The 17,753-nt window shown below is 36.3% G+C and overlaps 1 protein-coding gene across 1 annotated transcript in view; it reads right to left on the reverse strand.

Moving 5' to 3' along the window:
* Window positions 1-15,977, reverse strand: part of PKHD1L1 (PKHD1 like 1) — a 210,346-nt gene extending 194,369 nt beyond the window's left edge. The window contains exons 1-2 of the mRNA XM_007488230.2: window positions 15,560-15,977; window positions 12,935-13,024 (exon numbers count right to left, since the gene is read on the reverse strand). Of these exons, the coding sequence (XP_007488292.1) occupies window positions 12,935-13,024; window positions 15,560-15,632 (163 nt within the window). The 5' untranslated portion in view covers window positions 15,633-15,977. The remainder of the gene's footprint in view (window positions 1-12,934; window positions 13,025-15,559) is intronic.
* Between the last annotated feature and the right edge of the window lie 1,776 nt (window positions 15,978-17,753).

The following is a 17,753-nucleotide window of genomic DNA, read 5'->3' on the forward strand; positions in this document are numbered from 1 at the left end:
AAGGAAGAAGGGTGGGGGCAGCTGGGTAGCTTAGTGGATTGAGAGCCAGGCTTAGATATGGGAGGTCCTAGGTTCAAATCAGGCCTCAGACACTTCCCAGCTGTGTGACCTTGGGCAAGTCACTTAACCCTCATTGCCTAGCCCTTACCACTCTTCTGCCTTGGAACCAATACACAGTATTGATTCCAAGACAGAAGGTAAGGGTTTAAAAAAATAAAAAATAAAAGGAAGAAGGGTTATGAAGTGATGATGGCATTGTAATAACTTAAAAGCAGCAGCATGAAACAAGGAATACATCAACAACTCCTGTCCTACTCCCAAAAGAAGCAGCTACCATCTCAGAAGGTAATAAGTAATATTTTGCCTATACAGAACTCAAGTTTTAGTTAGTACCAAGATATGGAAGGAGTGTAAGAGGAAGAGTTTACAAGTTTTTTACCACTAGGATGAACTAAAGCAGAATTAGTACAAGCAGAGTTAGCAGGCAGAAGGCAATTAGCAATTTGCCTAGGCAATTAGTTCTAAATTGCTGGAGATAGAAGAGTAATATTTAAGTAAAGGGGAGTATGAGAAGAAGCCATTTAGGATATAAATTCCAACAAGAATGTTGCTATGATGAAGCCTCTGACATGTACCCTCCCAAATTTTACCCAGGCCTAAGACTGAATCAGGAAAGATTATTTGGTCTTGTGAAAATGAGTAGTATTTGGTAATAATAATAGCTAGCATCTATAGAGTGCTTAAAATATTATTTTATTGGATCCTCTCAATCTATTATCATCCTCATTTTACAGGTTAGTATTCTAAGACAAAGATAGGTTAAATGACTTGTCCATAGTCACCCTGCTGAGAAGTTTCCCAGGCTTAATTTGAACTCATTTTCCCTGACTCTAAGGCCAAGGCTCTTATCTTTATATCACTTGACTTATTAGAGTCTAAATATTTCCTTTAAAAGCATCATACTAATGTGATCATGCCACAGAATTAATCTGTTTGACAGTCACTTGGAGGATTGATTTAAGGGGGAGAGACTAGAACCAAGGAACAATTAGAAAGTTATTGTAGTGGTTCCAGAAGAGGTGAATAAAGGCTTTGTTAGAACTCTACCATGATATGGTGCTACCTGGTTCACTCTGTCTTCCCAAAGGATGGTAAAATTCAACAATAGTCTGGCTTGGATAACCTTCAAAAACTCTGGAATGCAAGCTTTGCTCTGTGTTTTTAAATGCTATCTGGGAAGAGAGGTCAGTATATAATTCCCACTTCTTATTTTTTTTTAATTTTTTCTGTCTTTTAAAAAAAATGTTTAAGATTCATGTTCTTCCCGTCCCCTCCCCCTAACCCCATTCCCATAGCTGACAAGCAATTCCACTGGCTTGTACATGTGTTGTTGATCAAGACCCATTTCCTTATTATTAATATTTGCACTAGAGTGATCTTTTAGAGCCCACTTTCCCAGGCATAGCCCCACCAACCCATGTGATCAAGTAGTTGTTATTCTTCTGTGTTTCACTTCCCACAGTTCTTCCTCTGGATGTGGATAGTGTTCTTTCTCATAAGTCCCTCAGAATTGTCCTGGATCATTGCATTGCTGCTAGTAGAGAAGTCCATTTCATTTGATTGTACCACAGTGTATCTGTCTCTGTGTATAATGTTCTCCTGATTCTGCTCCTCTCACTCTGCATCAATTCCTGGAGGTCATTCCAGTTCACATGGAATTCATCCAGTTTATTATTCCTTTCAACACAATAGTATTCCATGACCAATATATACCACAATTTGTTTAGCCATTCCCCAACTGAAAGGCGTTCCCTCATTTTCCAATTTTTTGCTACTACAAAGAGTGCGGCTATAAATATTTTTGTACAAGTCTTTTTCCTCATGATCTCTTTGGGGTATAAACCCAGCATTTGGTATGGCTTGGATTAAAGGGAAGGCAGTCTTTTTGCGCCCTTTGGGCATAGTTCCAAATTGTCATTCAGAATGGTTGGAAAATTCACATTCCACTAGCAATGCATTAATGTCCCAATTTTGCCACATTCCCTCCAATATTTCTTACTTTCCTTTGCTGTCATGTTAATCATTCTGCTAGGTATGAAGTGATACCTCAGAGTTCTTTTGATTTGCATTTCTCTTATCATAAGAGATTTAGAACACTTTTTCATTTGCTTACTGTTAGTTTTGATTTCTTTATCTGAAAATTGCCTATTCATGTCCCTTGCTCATTTATCAATTGGTGAATGACTTGATTTTTTGTACGATTGATTTAGCTCCTTATAAATTGGAGTAATTAGACCTTTGTCAGAGGTTTTTGTAATAATTTCCAAATTTGTTGCTTCCCTTCTAATTTTGGTTGCATTGGTTTTATTTGTACGAAACCTTTTTAATTTAATGTAATCAAAACTATTTATTTTAAATTTTGTAATTTTTCTTACTCTTGCGTGGTCTTAAAATATTTCCTTTCCCAAAGATCTGACAAGTATACTATTCTTTTTTTTTTTCATTTTTTTAATATATATTTTATTTGATCAATTCCAAGCATTATTCGTTAAAGACATAGATCATTTTCTTTTCCTCCCCCCCCCCACCCCCCATAGCCGACGCGTAAGTCCACTGGGCATTAGATGTTTTCTTGATTTGAACCCATTGCTTTGTTGATAGTATTTGCATTAGAGTGTTCATTTAGAGTCTATCCTCTGTCATGTCCCCTCAACCTCTGTATTCAGGCAGTTGCTTTTTCTCGGGGTTTCCACTCCCATAGTTTATCCTTTGCTTATGAATGGTGTTTTTTTCTCCTGGATCCCTGCAAGTTGTTCAGGGACATTACACCACCACTAATGGAGAAGTCCATTACGTTCGATGATACCACAGTGTGTTTGTCTCTGTGTACAATGTTCTCCTGGTTCTGCTCCTCTCGCTCTGCATCACTTCCTGGAGGTTGTTCCAGTCTCCATGGAACTTCTCCACTTTATTATTCCTTTTAGCACAATAGTACTCCATCACCAACATATACCACAGTTTGTTCAGCCATTCCCCAATTGATGGGCATCCCCTCATTTTCCAGTTTTGGGCCACCACAAAGAGCGCAGCTAAGAATATTTTTGTACAAGTCTTTTTGTCCATTATCTCTTTGGGGTACAGACCCAGCAGTGCTATGGCTGGGTCAAAGGGTAGATATTCTTTTAGCACCCTTTGGGCATAGTTCCAAATTGCCCTCCAGAATGGTTGGATCAGTTCACAGCTCCACCAGCAATGAATTAATGTCCCTATTTTGCCACATCCCCTCCAGCATTCATTACTTTCCTTTGCTGTTATGTTAGCCAATCTGCTAGGTGTGAGGTGATACCTCAGAGTTGTTTTGATTTGCATCTCTCTGATTATAAGAGATGTAGAACACTTCTTCATGTGCTTGTTAATAGTTTTGATTTCTTTATCTGAGAACTGCCTATCCATTTCCCTTGCCCATTTATCAATTGGAGAATGGCTTGATTTTGTGTACAATTGATTTAGCTCTTTATAAATATGAGTAATTAAACCTTTGTCAGAGGTTTCTATGAAGATTTTTTCCCAATTTGTTGTTTCCCTTCTGATTTTAGTTATATTGGTTTTGTTTGTACAAAAGCTTTTTAGTTTGATGTAGTCAAAATTATTTATTTTACATTTTGTGATTCTTTCTATATCTTGCTTGGTTTTAAAGCCTTTCCCCTCCCAAAGGTCTGACATGTATACTATTCTGTGTTTACCCAATTTACTTATGGTTTCCTTCTTTATGTTTAAGTCACTCACCCATTTTGAATTTATCTTGGTGTAGGGTGTGAGGTGTTGATCTATTCCTAGTCTCTCCCACACTGTCTTCCAATTTTCCCAGCAGTTTTTATCGAATAGTGGATTTTTGTCCCAAAAGCTGGGATCTTTGGGTTTATCGTATACTGTCTTGCTGAGGTCGCTTTCCCCCAGTCTATTCCACTGATCTTCCTTTCTGTTTCTTAGCCAGTACCAAATTGTTTTGATGACTGCTGCTTTGTAATATAGTTTTAGGTCAGGGACTGCAAGGCCCCCATCATATGTGTTTTTTTTCATTATTTCCCTGGATATCCTTGATCTTTTGTTCTTCCAAATGAACTTTGTTATGGTTTTTTCTAAATCAGTGAAGAAGTATTTTGGTAGTTCAATGGGTATGGCACTAAATAGATAAATAAGTTTGGGTAGGATGGTCATTTTTATTATATTGGCTCGTCCTATCCATGAGCAGTTAATGTTTTTCCATTTGTTCAAGTCTAGTTTTAGTTGTGTGGCGAGTGTTTTGTAGTTGTGTTCATATAGTTCCTGTGTTTGTCTTGGGAGGTAGATTCCTAGGTATTTTATTCAAGTATACTATTCTGTGTTCACCTAATTTACTTATAGTTTCTTTCTTTATATTCAAGTCATTCACCCATGCTGAATCAATCTTGGATAGGGTGTGAGATGTTGATCTAAACCTAATCTCTCCCAAACTGTTTTCCAATTTTCCCAGCAGTTTTTTTCAGATAGTGGATTTTCGGCCCCAAAGCTGGGATCTTTGGGCTTATCATAGACTGTCTTGCCGAGGTCACTTACCCCAAGTCTATTCCACTGATCCTCCCTTATGTCTCTTAACCAGTACCATATTGTTTTGATGACCATTGCTTTATAGTACAGTTTAAGATCTGGTACTGCTAGGCTATCTTCCTTTATTTTTTTTTCCATTATTGCCCTTGATATTCTTTATCTTTTTTTCTTCCAAATGAACTTAGTTATATTTTTTCAAATTCAGTAAAAACAGTTTCTTGGTAGTTTGATAGGTATGGCACTAAATAAGAAAATTAATTTGGGTAAGATTGTCATTTTTATTATGTTAGTTCATCCTACCCATGAGCAGTTAATATTTTTCCAATCATTTAGATCTAGTTTTGTGGAGAGTGGAGAGTGTTTTGTAGTTGTGTTCATATACTTCCTGGGTTTGTATTAGCAGATAGATTCCAAAGTATTTTATATTGTCTAGGGTGATTTTAAATGGAATTTCTCTTTCTAACTCATTGCCAGCATATTTTGGAGATATAAAGAAATGTTGATGACTTATGTGGGTTTATTTTGTATCCTGCAACTTTGCTAAAGTTGTTGATTATTTCGACTAGCTTTTTGGTTGATTCTCTAGGATTCTGTAAGTAGACCATCATCCACAAAGAGTGATAACTTGGTCTCCTCATTGCCAATTTTAATACCTTTAATTTCTTTTTCTTCTCTAATTGCTATTGCTAGTGTTTCTAGAACAATGTCAAATAATAGAGGTAATAATGGGCATCCTTGTTTCACTCCTGATCTCAACTCCCACCTCTTAGCAGCTGCCTTCCTGTGTCTAAAAGTCAACTACTCCACCTTGCATAATACTGTGCCATGTTTCACAAATGAAGATAGGAAAGTCAAGAAGATGACAAGAAAGTTTTCAGGGGGAAATTAGGTATCTTTACAATATGGTTCCACAAGGTAAGCTTGATTTATTTATTTTTAAATTTGAACTTTGACTTCACACTAATAGGGATCTCCCAGTGAGGAAACTCTCTCTAACAATGCAATTCAGAAGACTTTTTGCAATTTAAAGTCACAAAGAGCTGCCTGAGGCACTGAATGGCTAGGAGAAGATATTGTCCAGGGTCAGAATATATTGTCCAAGGTTATATAGACAGAGACAGGGCTTGAACTTATGAGTTCCTGATTCAGACAGTCCCCTTTCACTATGCCACACTATAAATCCCATAATATGATCTTGATTTCAAATATCAGTGAATTGGAAAAAAAAAAGGAGAAAGCCAGTGTGGTATTTTAAATTCTATCCATTCATATTATTACTACCATGTTATTTCCCATTCTTATTAATTATATTATTATGACAGGGAAACATAACAAAGAGCAATAACAACAGTGCATATTTATATAGTTTTTCACAGAACCTCTCATCTTATAGATATGAAAAGAGATTCAGTGAGGTTAAATGTCTTGCTCAAGGACATGGAATTAGTATCAGAAAGAGGATTTGAACCCAATATTCTGACTCCAGAGTCACGATTCTTTCCAGAGTACATGAATGATCACTCCTTAGGTTTCAGGATTCTTGAAATAGACCTCAGGGTCTTATTGTAAGAATTTGCAAATAATTAATTTCAATTCTATTCAACAAGCATTAATTAAATGCCTCCTAGCTCCATTCTGGCAGAGGTCTGTTCTTATATGGAGCAATAAAATATAAAGAAGCAAAGTTGATTTAGAATTAGGACTAACCTCATGTACCCTGACTATTTTCTTTTCATTTTGTAACTCAATGCATCTCCTGGGTGATCTTGGTCTCTGCTAATATGAATGAAAAGCTTAAAATGAAGAATGAGAAAAAAGAGGCAAAATCCAGAAGATCTGAAAACTTTCTGTACCCCAAAGAGGGGAATAATTTGACTTAATAAGGAGAACTTTATATACTATATTTATCTTTTGTCTAAATCTGATATACTTAAAAGCAAATGTCTATTTGATTTGTAAAATTTGGTTTCTTTTGATAATTTTGAACCTAAGACATCCCTACAGTGAAATTATTTGATTATGTAATAAAATTGTTTTTTAAAACGCCTTTTATAGACTAATGCTGTCCTTTTGCCAGTTTTTGCTTATCTTCAACGATGGGTTTTAAAAAGTGAAAAGATTTCGGGTAATTCACTGGGGCATGGAAACTTTTACTTGTGCTGTTACTAAGGAAACACTTTTTCATTTATTTTTCTGTGTGGGTACATATCTCACCAATGGCATAGTAAAATGGAATCTAACCTTCGGCAAATGGAATTATTCCAAATATAAGAAATAAAAATTCTAGGTTTCATAGGAAACAATTGCTGGCTTTGGATTCAGTCATAATAGAAATAGCTTGAGGCTTTTTACAAAGTCAAAGACATTTATCACTATCACATAGAAAAATAAAGAAATCACCTTAGGTAAAGCGTACATCAAATCAATAAAATGCCTAAATATTTTCTGATATTTTAGTTATGAATTTAACTTAAAAACATGGTACATTGGATAGAGACCTTGGCCTGAAGTCAGTAGGACCTGTGTTCAAATCTAGCCTCACATGCTTACTAGTTATATGACCTTGAGTAAGTCACTTAACCTCTATCTGCCTTAGTTTCCTTAATCAAATGGGAATAATAATAACATCTACTCCATAGGATTGTTGTGAAGATTAAATTATATGATAATTATAAAGCCCCTTAGCATAATACCTGGCACATAGTAACCAACTATATAAATGTTATCTATGATTATTGTTGTTATTATTAACAATAATAATAGCAACTATTTAAGTAATTTTAAAATTCATATAGCTTATCCCAAGGGGTTTATTGAGATGTAGAAGGGTTCTTACTCCAAAAATAATTTTGATTAAGATATAAAATTTCAAAAAATAGAATTAAATATGAGTCACCAAATATCAAACTCCAAAGTCAAGGATTAGAGGAGGAAATGTACTGAAACTCTAGGAGTCAGCAAAAGCTGAAGTTTTATTTTGAGACTTTTGAGGTATAAGGCACTTTGGAGACCAGGTACAAAACAACCTCTTGACAACAACATGACTGATGTTTTGTTCTTATGCTTTTATAATGGGAAAATGTCAATGAGAGTAAAGACACCAGCAGTATCTACCACAGATTCTTAAAAAACTATCTTGTTCCCAAATTACTGGGGCTAGGCCCCTAAATTAGTTCAGTATTTAGAGATGGGAATCAGTTGAAAATTTTTGCCAAACTCCTAGTATTCAAATTTGGCAAAATGGCAAATTACTAATAACCACAAGGTTCACTATCTGAATTAGCATTTTGCTATCAATCAAAAAGCATCTATTAAGTATCTACTATTCTGGTCATATGCTAGGCACTTGAGATACAAAAGTGAAAATGAAGTATTTCTGACACTCAAAAAACTTAAATTTGAACAGAAGAGATAAGAAATATTCATATGTGTTTATGTGTGCATACATTCATATGCATATAATATATATATATATATAGTTAACAAAAAGAAATAAGCATAACAGTTCGTTATATGACAGTTTTCAGAGGGAAGGCCCTGGCTATCAGGGGAAATAAGAATAGGCATCACAACAATGGTGATGCTTGAGCTACATCTTAAAGGAAGAGAGAGATTCTGTGAAATAGAGGTGAGGTTGGAGTGTATTTCAGATTTCCGAAATAACTAGTCCCAATTGGAACTAAGAAATGTAGTGTCACATGTGAGGAACACAAAGTAGGTGAGTTTAGCTGGATCTTAGAGTGTGGGAGGCAGAATAATATTCAATAAGGCTGGAAAGATAGGTTGAATTGGATTGTGAAGGGCTTTAAATGCTAAATGGAGGAATTTGTGTTTTATCTTAGAATCAAAAGAAAACTATGAAATTAAAGAAGAATGAAAACCATTATGGCAGCAGTGTGTAGGGAGGCCTGAAATGGAAAGAGACTTAAGGCAAGGAGACCATATAAGAGTCCATGAGAATAATCTAGGAAGGAGGGGAAGAAGACCTGAGTTATGCTCACAGCGCTCTGAGTCAAGATAAGGGATTTGATGGGAGAGATGTGGAAGTTGAAATGAAAAGGATTGACTGGATATTTGGAGTAAGGAAGAGTAAGGAGCTGAAGGGCATGTATAGAATCAGAGAAAATGGAAGAAAGTTGGTGTTTTTGACAGAAACAAAGGAGTTTAGAAGAGGAGTGAGCTGGAATGCAGAAACAGAATGAGTTTTGTTTAGGATACAGTGAATTTGAGATGTCCACTAGACATCCATTTTGAAATATCCAACAGGCAATTAATGACATGAAACTTCAATTCATAGAGGAGATTGGGACTGTATATATAGATTGTGAGTCATCTGCATAGATGTGACAACTCAACAGATGAGAGCTGAATCGGTTCCAAGAGAAAGAATGTAGGAGAGAGAAGAGGAGAGGAACTAGGGCAGAGGTTGAGGGAATGCTCACAGGTAGGCATCATTTTATGGATGATGAGTCACAAAGGACATTTAGAAGGAGCTGTTAGGTAGAAGGAGAGGCATGAAAGAGTAATAATAATAATAATAGTAGATGACATTTATATTGGCTTATAAGGTTTGTAAAGGGATCTACAAATATTGTATCATTGGATCCTCCTGACAACTTTGGAATGTAGAGGGATACTTTAATTATCCAGATTTTTAAATGGAGGAAAGATGTTGAATGACCTGCCCAGGATCTTCTTTATAGAAAATGTGTGAAGTTAGGTTTGAACTTTGGTCTTTTTGACTCTAGGTTCAATGTTTCATACACTGTGCTACTTAAATGCCCCTAAAAGGTAAAGGAAAGTATGTAGAAGAGGGTGGTCACTGGCATAAAATTCAGTATCAAGAAGCATGCTAGGGGGGCAGTTAGGTGACTCAATGAATAGAACCAGGTCTGGAAAAAGGAGGTCCTGAGTTCAAATATGGCCTCAGAAACTTGCTAGCTGTGTGACCCTAAGCAAGTCACTTAATTCCATCTGCCTAGCCCTTACTGCTCTTCTGCTTTGGGGCTTATACTTAATATCAATTCGAAGTCAGAAGGTAAGGATTCAAAAAAGAAAAAGAAGCATGTTAAAATGCTGAAAAAAAATTACATCACTGTTAGCAATTAAGAGATTATTAATAACTTTGGAGAGAACAGTTTCAGTTTAGTAGTGAAGTCAAAAGTCAGACTGCAAAAGAATGAGGAATTAGAAAAGAAAAAGCACAGGTAAGTCATTTATATTCCTTTTCTGGGGCTTATTGAGAAAGGAGGAGACATAGGACAACAGTTGGAGGTGATAATAGGGTGTAGTGGTTTTTTAAGGATGAGGGAGACTTGGCTTGTTTGAAGACAGTGAGGCAAAAACTAGCAAATCAGAGAGAAAGAAACAGAAAGACAGAGACACACAGATAGATAGGACACAGGGACAGAACTGGAGGTAGAGATAGAAGACAGAGAAATGAAAATCAACAGGAAGAGAGACAGAGATAGAGATTGAGGTGAGAGGCCCGGGACTGATTTTTCATTCTTTTTATTCCTTGTGCTGAGCACAATGCAAGGCATAAAATCATTTAATAACTGCACATTGTAGTTATTGGTGAAGATGCCAGGATCTAGGTCACTAAAAGAAGGGTTGGCCTTGGTGAGAAGAATCTGGGGAGTTTTGGGAGAGAACTAGATAGTAGGTAGTGATGTCAAGGTCTTTTGAGATGAAAGTAAGAAGGGGGAGCTCAAAGTCGAATGACTCCAATTTTCACAATAAAGTACGAGATGAGGTCTTGAGCAGAGAAAGAGCGAGGGAGAAGAAGGTATTTGAGGCTTGAGGAGAGAAGAGAATCCAGAATTTCTGATTCTAAAAGAATTAAAAAATAAGTGGACTTTTTTGGATTTATTTTTTCTCTAATATCACTTTCTCTGATGACTAACTCCAAATGCAAATAAAAACCACACAATGGTTTAAGAATAAGGGAGAGAAAGTTAAACAAGCACTGGATTAAAGAACCTAGATAGATTCTCACATACTCTTTCAAACATTTGCAGAATCACTAACTTACGCTATTGAAAAGGCTTTTGAATCTAGTTTACATTTATTTTTTGGTGATACTGATGGGTTACAAATGGACAGACTGTATTACATTTAAACTCATGAAACAGTAAGCATTGGAGTAAAGCCTCTGGCACTGAAGGGGATCCTCTGTGGAGGATTTATGGAAATCATCCATGGAAGAAAATTACACAGATTAAAAAGGCACGGATGGGTTGCCATTTGCTTTGGGGGAGGATTACTTACACCAATGAGTCCATGAATCTGTTGAAATATGCTTGTTGTCAAGTCAAGTTAATAAGAATTTATGAAGTGGCTACTATGTGCTAGGCACTGTGCTAAGTGCTAGAGATAAGAAAGCAACAAAAATAAAAAAATTCCTGCCCTCAGCTTAATCATTCCCTTTTTGTCTGCCTCTGAGGGGTACAAAGAAAGACCAAAAAATGTACCAATTCTTGCCCTCGAGGAACTCACAGCTAAATGGGAGAGACAACATACAAATAATTATTTACAAACAAGATTTATACAGGATAGACATATTCATTGGATTTTAGGTATTAGCACTAAGGGGGATCTAGAAAGACTTCTTATACAATATGTGAGTTAGCTGGATCCTAAAGGATACCAGGGAAAAAGAAGAAAATCCTACCCTTGGGGGATAGCTAGTGAAAATACACCAAATCGGGAAATGGATTGTCTTGTTTGAGGAAGACCAAGGAGGCTAGTTTCACTGCATCACTAAGTATGTGGAGAGGAGTGAGATTAAAGAAGACTTTGTGCAAACAACAACATGGAAATAGGTTCTGATCAAGGATACAAGTAATATCCAATGAAATTGTGCATCGGCTGCCTGAAGGGTGGGTGGAGGGGAGGGAGAGAAATAATGTGAGTATTGTAACAAAAAAATTAATAAAAAAATAAAGAAGACTTTGTAAGGTAGCATTGAGCAAAGTAATGAGGACCTTTAAAAATCAAATGGAGTGCTTTATACTTCATCTTGGAGGTAATAAGGGGTCACTGGAGTTTACTGAATAAGGAGAGTGACAACTAGTGATTTAGGAAGATCACTGATGATAGCGGAGTAGAGAGGTCTGGAGCAGGGGGAACAGTCAGAAGACTACTATAATAGTTCATGTTTGAAGTGATGAGAGAGGTGATAACATTTTCAGAAGACAGAAGGATTCATGTATGAGATATGAAAGAAGAATCAATTTGACTATTGGGAAATTAGAGATCAAAACATAGTTTGAGAGACTGGGAGGATAATAATGCCCTCAATAGTAATAAGGAAGTTAGAAAGAGGGGAGAGTTTTCAGGGAAAGCTAATGAATTTGACTTTTAAGAAGTGGTATTTGTAATTAAATAATTTGTGAAGCCTCCCAAGTAGAGCCAGAACTTATAACTCTTCTCAATTCTATATTAATTTTAAAGAAAGATAAACAGAATATTTTATTGAATTTTAAGTAGTTTCATTTCTACCAGCTAGAAAATCTTTACATAATAGAACAATACTAATTTTTAGCTTTCAGAAAGAATAGAATTGAAAGAATGAGGGGAGAAGGTTAGGAAAAGAAAGAACATTTCTATCTGCTCTTGGGAATTATTCATTCAATTTTTACTGTAAGCCTATTAGGTGTTCACATTATAACAGACAATATGAGGTATGAAGGATACAAAAAAAAGGTGAAAGGAAGACTATTCTTAAATTTTAAAAATGGAGTTTTGAGGAACTCTTCTCTTTTCTTTTTCAACTCCCTCCCCTATCCCCCCCCAAATTAGTGCTATTTTTTTTTGCATGAAAAAATCCCATTTAGTTTATGAAGAGTCCACCTAATAAATGAAGGGACAGGTTAACTTCAAACACTTTATTTATCCAGATCTAGGCCTCTGGTCCAAACAAGTAATTAAAAATAAGAACTTAGTTGGGCAGGATCCCAGGAATTCTTGGAAGGTAATCAGGAGGATAAGGAATGGAATTTTACTTTGCTGGCCAGGTAGAGAGCAATTAATCAATCAGTTAATCAAGAAGCATTAATTAAGTGCCTTTCATGGGCCACACACTGTAATAAGCAGTAGGGATAAAAATACCACCTGCCCCCAAGGATTTTATATTTTAAATAACATAAAAATATACTGGATAAATCTGAAATACTTTAAATATATAGGAATATATCACACAGAAAATACATATGAATGCATATATCCACACAGATATATATGTATATTTTATATGTTAATTGGCATTCGTGGCTGTATCCATATTTAAGGAATACTTCACACACATGCTACCTTAAAAATGGAAATTAATAAAGAGGAAACATACCTTCTCCTTTGATGGTCAGTCGTGTTGCTCCATTTATGCTACCATATTTTGGAAAGATTTCTGTGACTTTAGGAATCATCTTAAGGCCATCTGAAAGGCAGTCAAATGATAAAGATATAAAAATATCAAGCAATAAATTCTTATCCTTAATCAAAAAGTCTGGCAGTAGGTTGCATACTTAAACTCAAGTAAGGGAAAGAATCAGTGAGATTACAGAACCAGGATGAAAGACAATTAAATGTTATTTTCCAGTTTTATTTGCATTTAATATGTATTTGATATGTATTTGATAGGCATTTATTTTTACTTTATAAATTAAATAATGATCATGGATGAGCATGTTAATCTTATGTTGAGAATTACTAATCCAGTTAACACTAGGTGAAAAATTTTGTTAATAGTGACAATAAGGGGAATAGAGAAGTATGTGTTGTATCCTCTGAGTACCAGGCACTATGCTAGGCAGTGGAACTGCGAAGATAAAACAGTGCCTGCTATCACATTCTACTGAACATTATTATTATTAATTGACAAAAGCAATTATTAAATACCATTTAGTTTCATATGCTACTGTTAGACAAAGTGTCTTACACTCGTAATATAAAACAATGAAAATTTTAAGGATCAGTTTGTTTTTGCATAAGAAGTGGGAAAAGTAGCTTTGAGATTTCAGTCAATTAAAGGTGGAGTTAGAGATCAACCTTCCCTTCACATAATTTACAGTATAATAAAGATAAATCTGGAAAACACCTATAAAGTGTTTGGCCACTGTAAAAGAAGGACAAGAACAGGTTTAAAATGTGTGTATTTGTATATATATATATATATATATATATATATATATTTAAATCAGAGCTTCATAACAATGGATAGTGGTATAGCCTCTAAAATTATTTCTAGTTAGAAATCTTAGTTGAAGTGTTAGGGGAAAGAAATATTCTTTAATATAATTTAACTTCTTTTAGATTTTTTATTAGTTTTGAAATTTCATTGGTACAGGAAGAACAACCTCTCCCAGTATAAGCCAACACTGGCACCAGGAACTTCTAGTCTTTTAGAGTAGCCAGGGGCACTGAGAGTTCAAGTAACTTGTAGTATCACATGGACAATGTTTCAGAAGGATTTGCATGCAGGTCTTCCTGGCTATACAACAAGGCTATCTCTCCAATTACCAAGTTTTGTACAGTTGAAATTTTATGTTTATGCTAGGTATCAGATCAGAAAAACATCATGGGCATTGCCATAGGAATCAAAAGAAATTAGAAGTCTAAATAAAAGAAACCAGTTGCCTTTTTTTTTTAAGCATGTTTTAAGAAAGCAAGAACAGTGTCTTTAAAAAGAGTTGCAAATGGGTAGATACTATAAGAGAACCAGGTGAAAATGTTGCCAGTACTATTCCCTTACTGGACTACTATGCCAAATTCATAATTTGGAGACAGGGATAATTTTCAAAGGCTGAAAGAAAATGGAATAAAAATGGTTAAATGGTTGGAAAATAAGACATTAACAAAAAGCAAATGAACTGTAACGATACTAGTTTAGGATTAGGAGAAAGGCTATGTTGACTACAAATATACACATACACTCATAATGCATATATATTATTCAGCAAAAGCAGCCAGATGACCTCTCTCTAGCTCCTTTTCCATGTCCTAAACACATTTCTCCTTGCCTTTGGAATTGTAGAAATGTTTAAAATGTATTTATATCTTCAGACTATGTACAGTCAAGGACAGGAAACCCAGTACTTGTGACCATACCTTATCTAGCTTCATAGTGTATCTCAAGTTTACTCTTTTACAGTTATCTGGCCCTGCACTTCACTCCAATATCTTATCTCATCAGTCTCTTCCCAGACCTCTCCCTGGTAACAGTCTGAGGACACTAGGCAATCTGTCCTGGAGGTTACTAACAGATACTTCACCTTCTCTTTGCTCTTCAGTGCTTTTGCTGGTTTACTTTTATTGGTGCTTAAGTTAAGAGACTTCAGAATGTGAAGGGGAAAATATTCCAGCCCAGACCTATAACCCCCTGGTTGTCTTCCTTTACCTTGTGAAACACTAGTGGAAAATATAAATAAATCAATTACTAAATTGATTGAAATAATTAATAAATAACTAAATAAAATGAAACCATTAAAAATCTAACACAAATCATCTCTGCCTTGGGCCTGAAATCTTTTGGAAAAAGCACTGACTGTGGGTTCAGAGGGAATGGGTTCAAGTCCTGCCTTTAATGCTTACTCTGGGCAAGTTTCTTAATCTTCATGGAACTCATTTCATCTGTAAATGTAGAAATTTTGCTACATGATCTCTGAGGTTCTTCCCAGCTCTCTATTTAAGATCCTTTCCAGAGCTTTAGCTTCACATTCATTACCTCCTCCCCAAATGACGCCCCCACTCCCCACTCATCCCTCACGAAGAGGTAACCAAATAAATATCTTAGCTGTCCCATCCGACTCCTGATCAAATCTGTATCTCCTATCCTTTCCGGCTTCTCCCGGAGCTTCTCCTTTCGGGCAGTGTAGGTATTTGAGTTTCCACTTCTCGCTGGGTGGGGCTCGCGTAGGGGATCGTGCCCATAGTATACACGCAGCAGCGCCAACCCCATCACTCCCCGCGTTACCTGTGCCATGCTCTGCTGCCCGGAGAAGCAGCGCCAACAGGTACAAAGTCGCACACACGCGCTGGGGCTCCATGATCAGCGCTCAGTTGCCAGCAGCTGGTCCGGCCGCCGCCGCCAGGGTCTGTACCCCTGAGCTCCCTGACTGCCTCTGGCTGCTTGGCGGAGCGGTTCCTTAACAAGTTTCACACACAGGACCTAAAGCACACTGACTGGGATGTTCTCACACCCTCCCAGATGCTGGCATATTCTCAAACCGCCGGCCCCGCCCCATGGACGCTATGGTCACTAGCTAACCCAACCATCACCAGCTTGTCGTGCTGATAACAGTAGCCTTAACAAAGCTTTGCAGATCCCCAGGGAAAGGGAGTTCAGACCACTCCATAATTATCAGCCCCACCATGGATTACCCAAAAGAAAATCAAGAGTCACCAGGGCTCTTATTTTATGTCCAGTTGTCTGGTCATGTTTGGCTTAACTATGTTCCTTTCTTTTTAGGTCTTGGAATTGCAAGCTTTAATTTTGCTCTGCCTATTAAACTTATTATGAATGATAATAATAATCTTCCTAAACACAGCAACGGCACAATTTGCCCCGACTTGGCTCATATAATTTTTTAGCAGTATGAGACTAGAATAGAGAGACTGTAGTGTAGTGATTAGAGAAATATACGCCTGGTCAGGAACACCTGGGTTCTGACTACTCCTCTGACACATACTGGTTATGTGGTCCTGAGCAAGCTTATTTTTTTCTTTTAAAATCCTTACCTTTTTTCTTGGAATTAACATTGTGTATTGGTTCGAAGACAGAAGAGTGGTAAGGGCTAGGCAGTGGGGGTTAAGTGACTTGCCCGGGGTCACACAGCTAGGAAGTGAACCCAGGACCTCCCATCTCTGGGCCTGCCTCTCAATCCACTGAGCCACCCAGCTTCCCTCTGGGCAAATCTATTATGCTCTAAAAGTCAGAGGTGTCAGACCTTGGCCACAACACTTCAGAGTGTAGCCTGAACCGGATTAAAATGTAACTGGGAAATATTTGATGAAACAAGTATTAATGTAATAAAATATTGATATTGTTAATATATGTGTGTTTTTTAAAACTCTTACCTTTTCTTAGAATCAAGATTGTGTATTGGTTCCAAAGCAAAAGAGCTGTAGGAGCTAGGCAATAGGAATTAAGTGACTTGCTCAGAGTTACAGGACTGGAAAGTATCTGAAACTAGATTTGAAACCAGAACCCCCATCTCTAGGTCTGGCTCTCAAGTTACTGAGTTTTTAAACATTTTTTAAAATTGGAAATATAAATATTTTAAATCTTTTTATTTTATTAAATATTTCCCAAAAATTTTTAGCATTCATTTAAAAAAATTGTGAATTCTAAATTCTCTTCCTTCTGCCTTGAGAAGGCAAGCAATATGATGTCAAGTAATGCAAAGCACAATACTGTATGTGGTTTTCTAAGTTAATATGCAGCTTTAAGGGATCCTTGTGTAGTTACCCTCCTTCCCAGTTTCTATTTCTGTTTGATACCACTCCCTCAGATAACCTTTTCATTCAAGAATCTCCAGGAGAGGTAAGATACACATTAGTAGAGGGAGTTTCATTTATGCCAAAGCAATAACAGTCTTCAAAAGAATAAACTAGTACATTTTGCCATCCTTCATTGTGTTGGCAATATTTTAATTATATTGTAACACATATGTTTGTAGGAGAATCACAACTGAATAAATAAATGAAAGGAACTATCTGACCTGGTTACCTCCTCATTTACAGTTATAGTAGGGATAGCCTGAAACAACAAACCTTACCATAGAGATTCTGGCCCTTCCTGCTTTTTCAAGCTTGACTATAGAAAGAGAAAAAATGGGTGGTTCTTTTTTGAGGGTTCTGGCCTTCCTGCCCTCAAATCAATGGCCTGGCATTCTTGATTGTGGTAATTAGTTGGCATAATCTGTTGACCTAAGATTCTTAAGAGAAAATGGATTTATATGGTATGAAGATTATTAAATAATGAAATTTTGTAAATTTGCAGATTATTTTGGCATGGATTAGATGATTTCTGTAGTTCCCTTTTAACATTGACACTTGTGGCATGGTAAAACCATAGAATATCATTTTGAGGAAATCTCAGAAGCCACCAAATTCAACCTGTATAAATAAATAGGTATTCTTTTTTATAATATCCCAAAGTGGTGATC

Source organism: Monodelphis domestica, chromosome 3 (assembly GCF_027887165.1).
Source record: "Monodelphis domestica isolate mMonDom1 chromosome 3, mMonDom1.pri, whole genome shotgun sequence".
Taxonomy (NCBI): Eukaryota; Metazoa; Chordata; class Mammalia; order Didelphimorphia; family Didelphidae; genus Monodelphis; species Monodelphis domestica.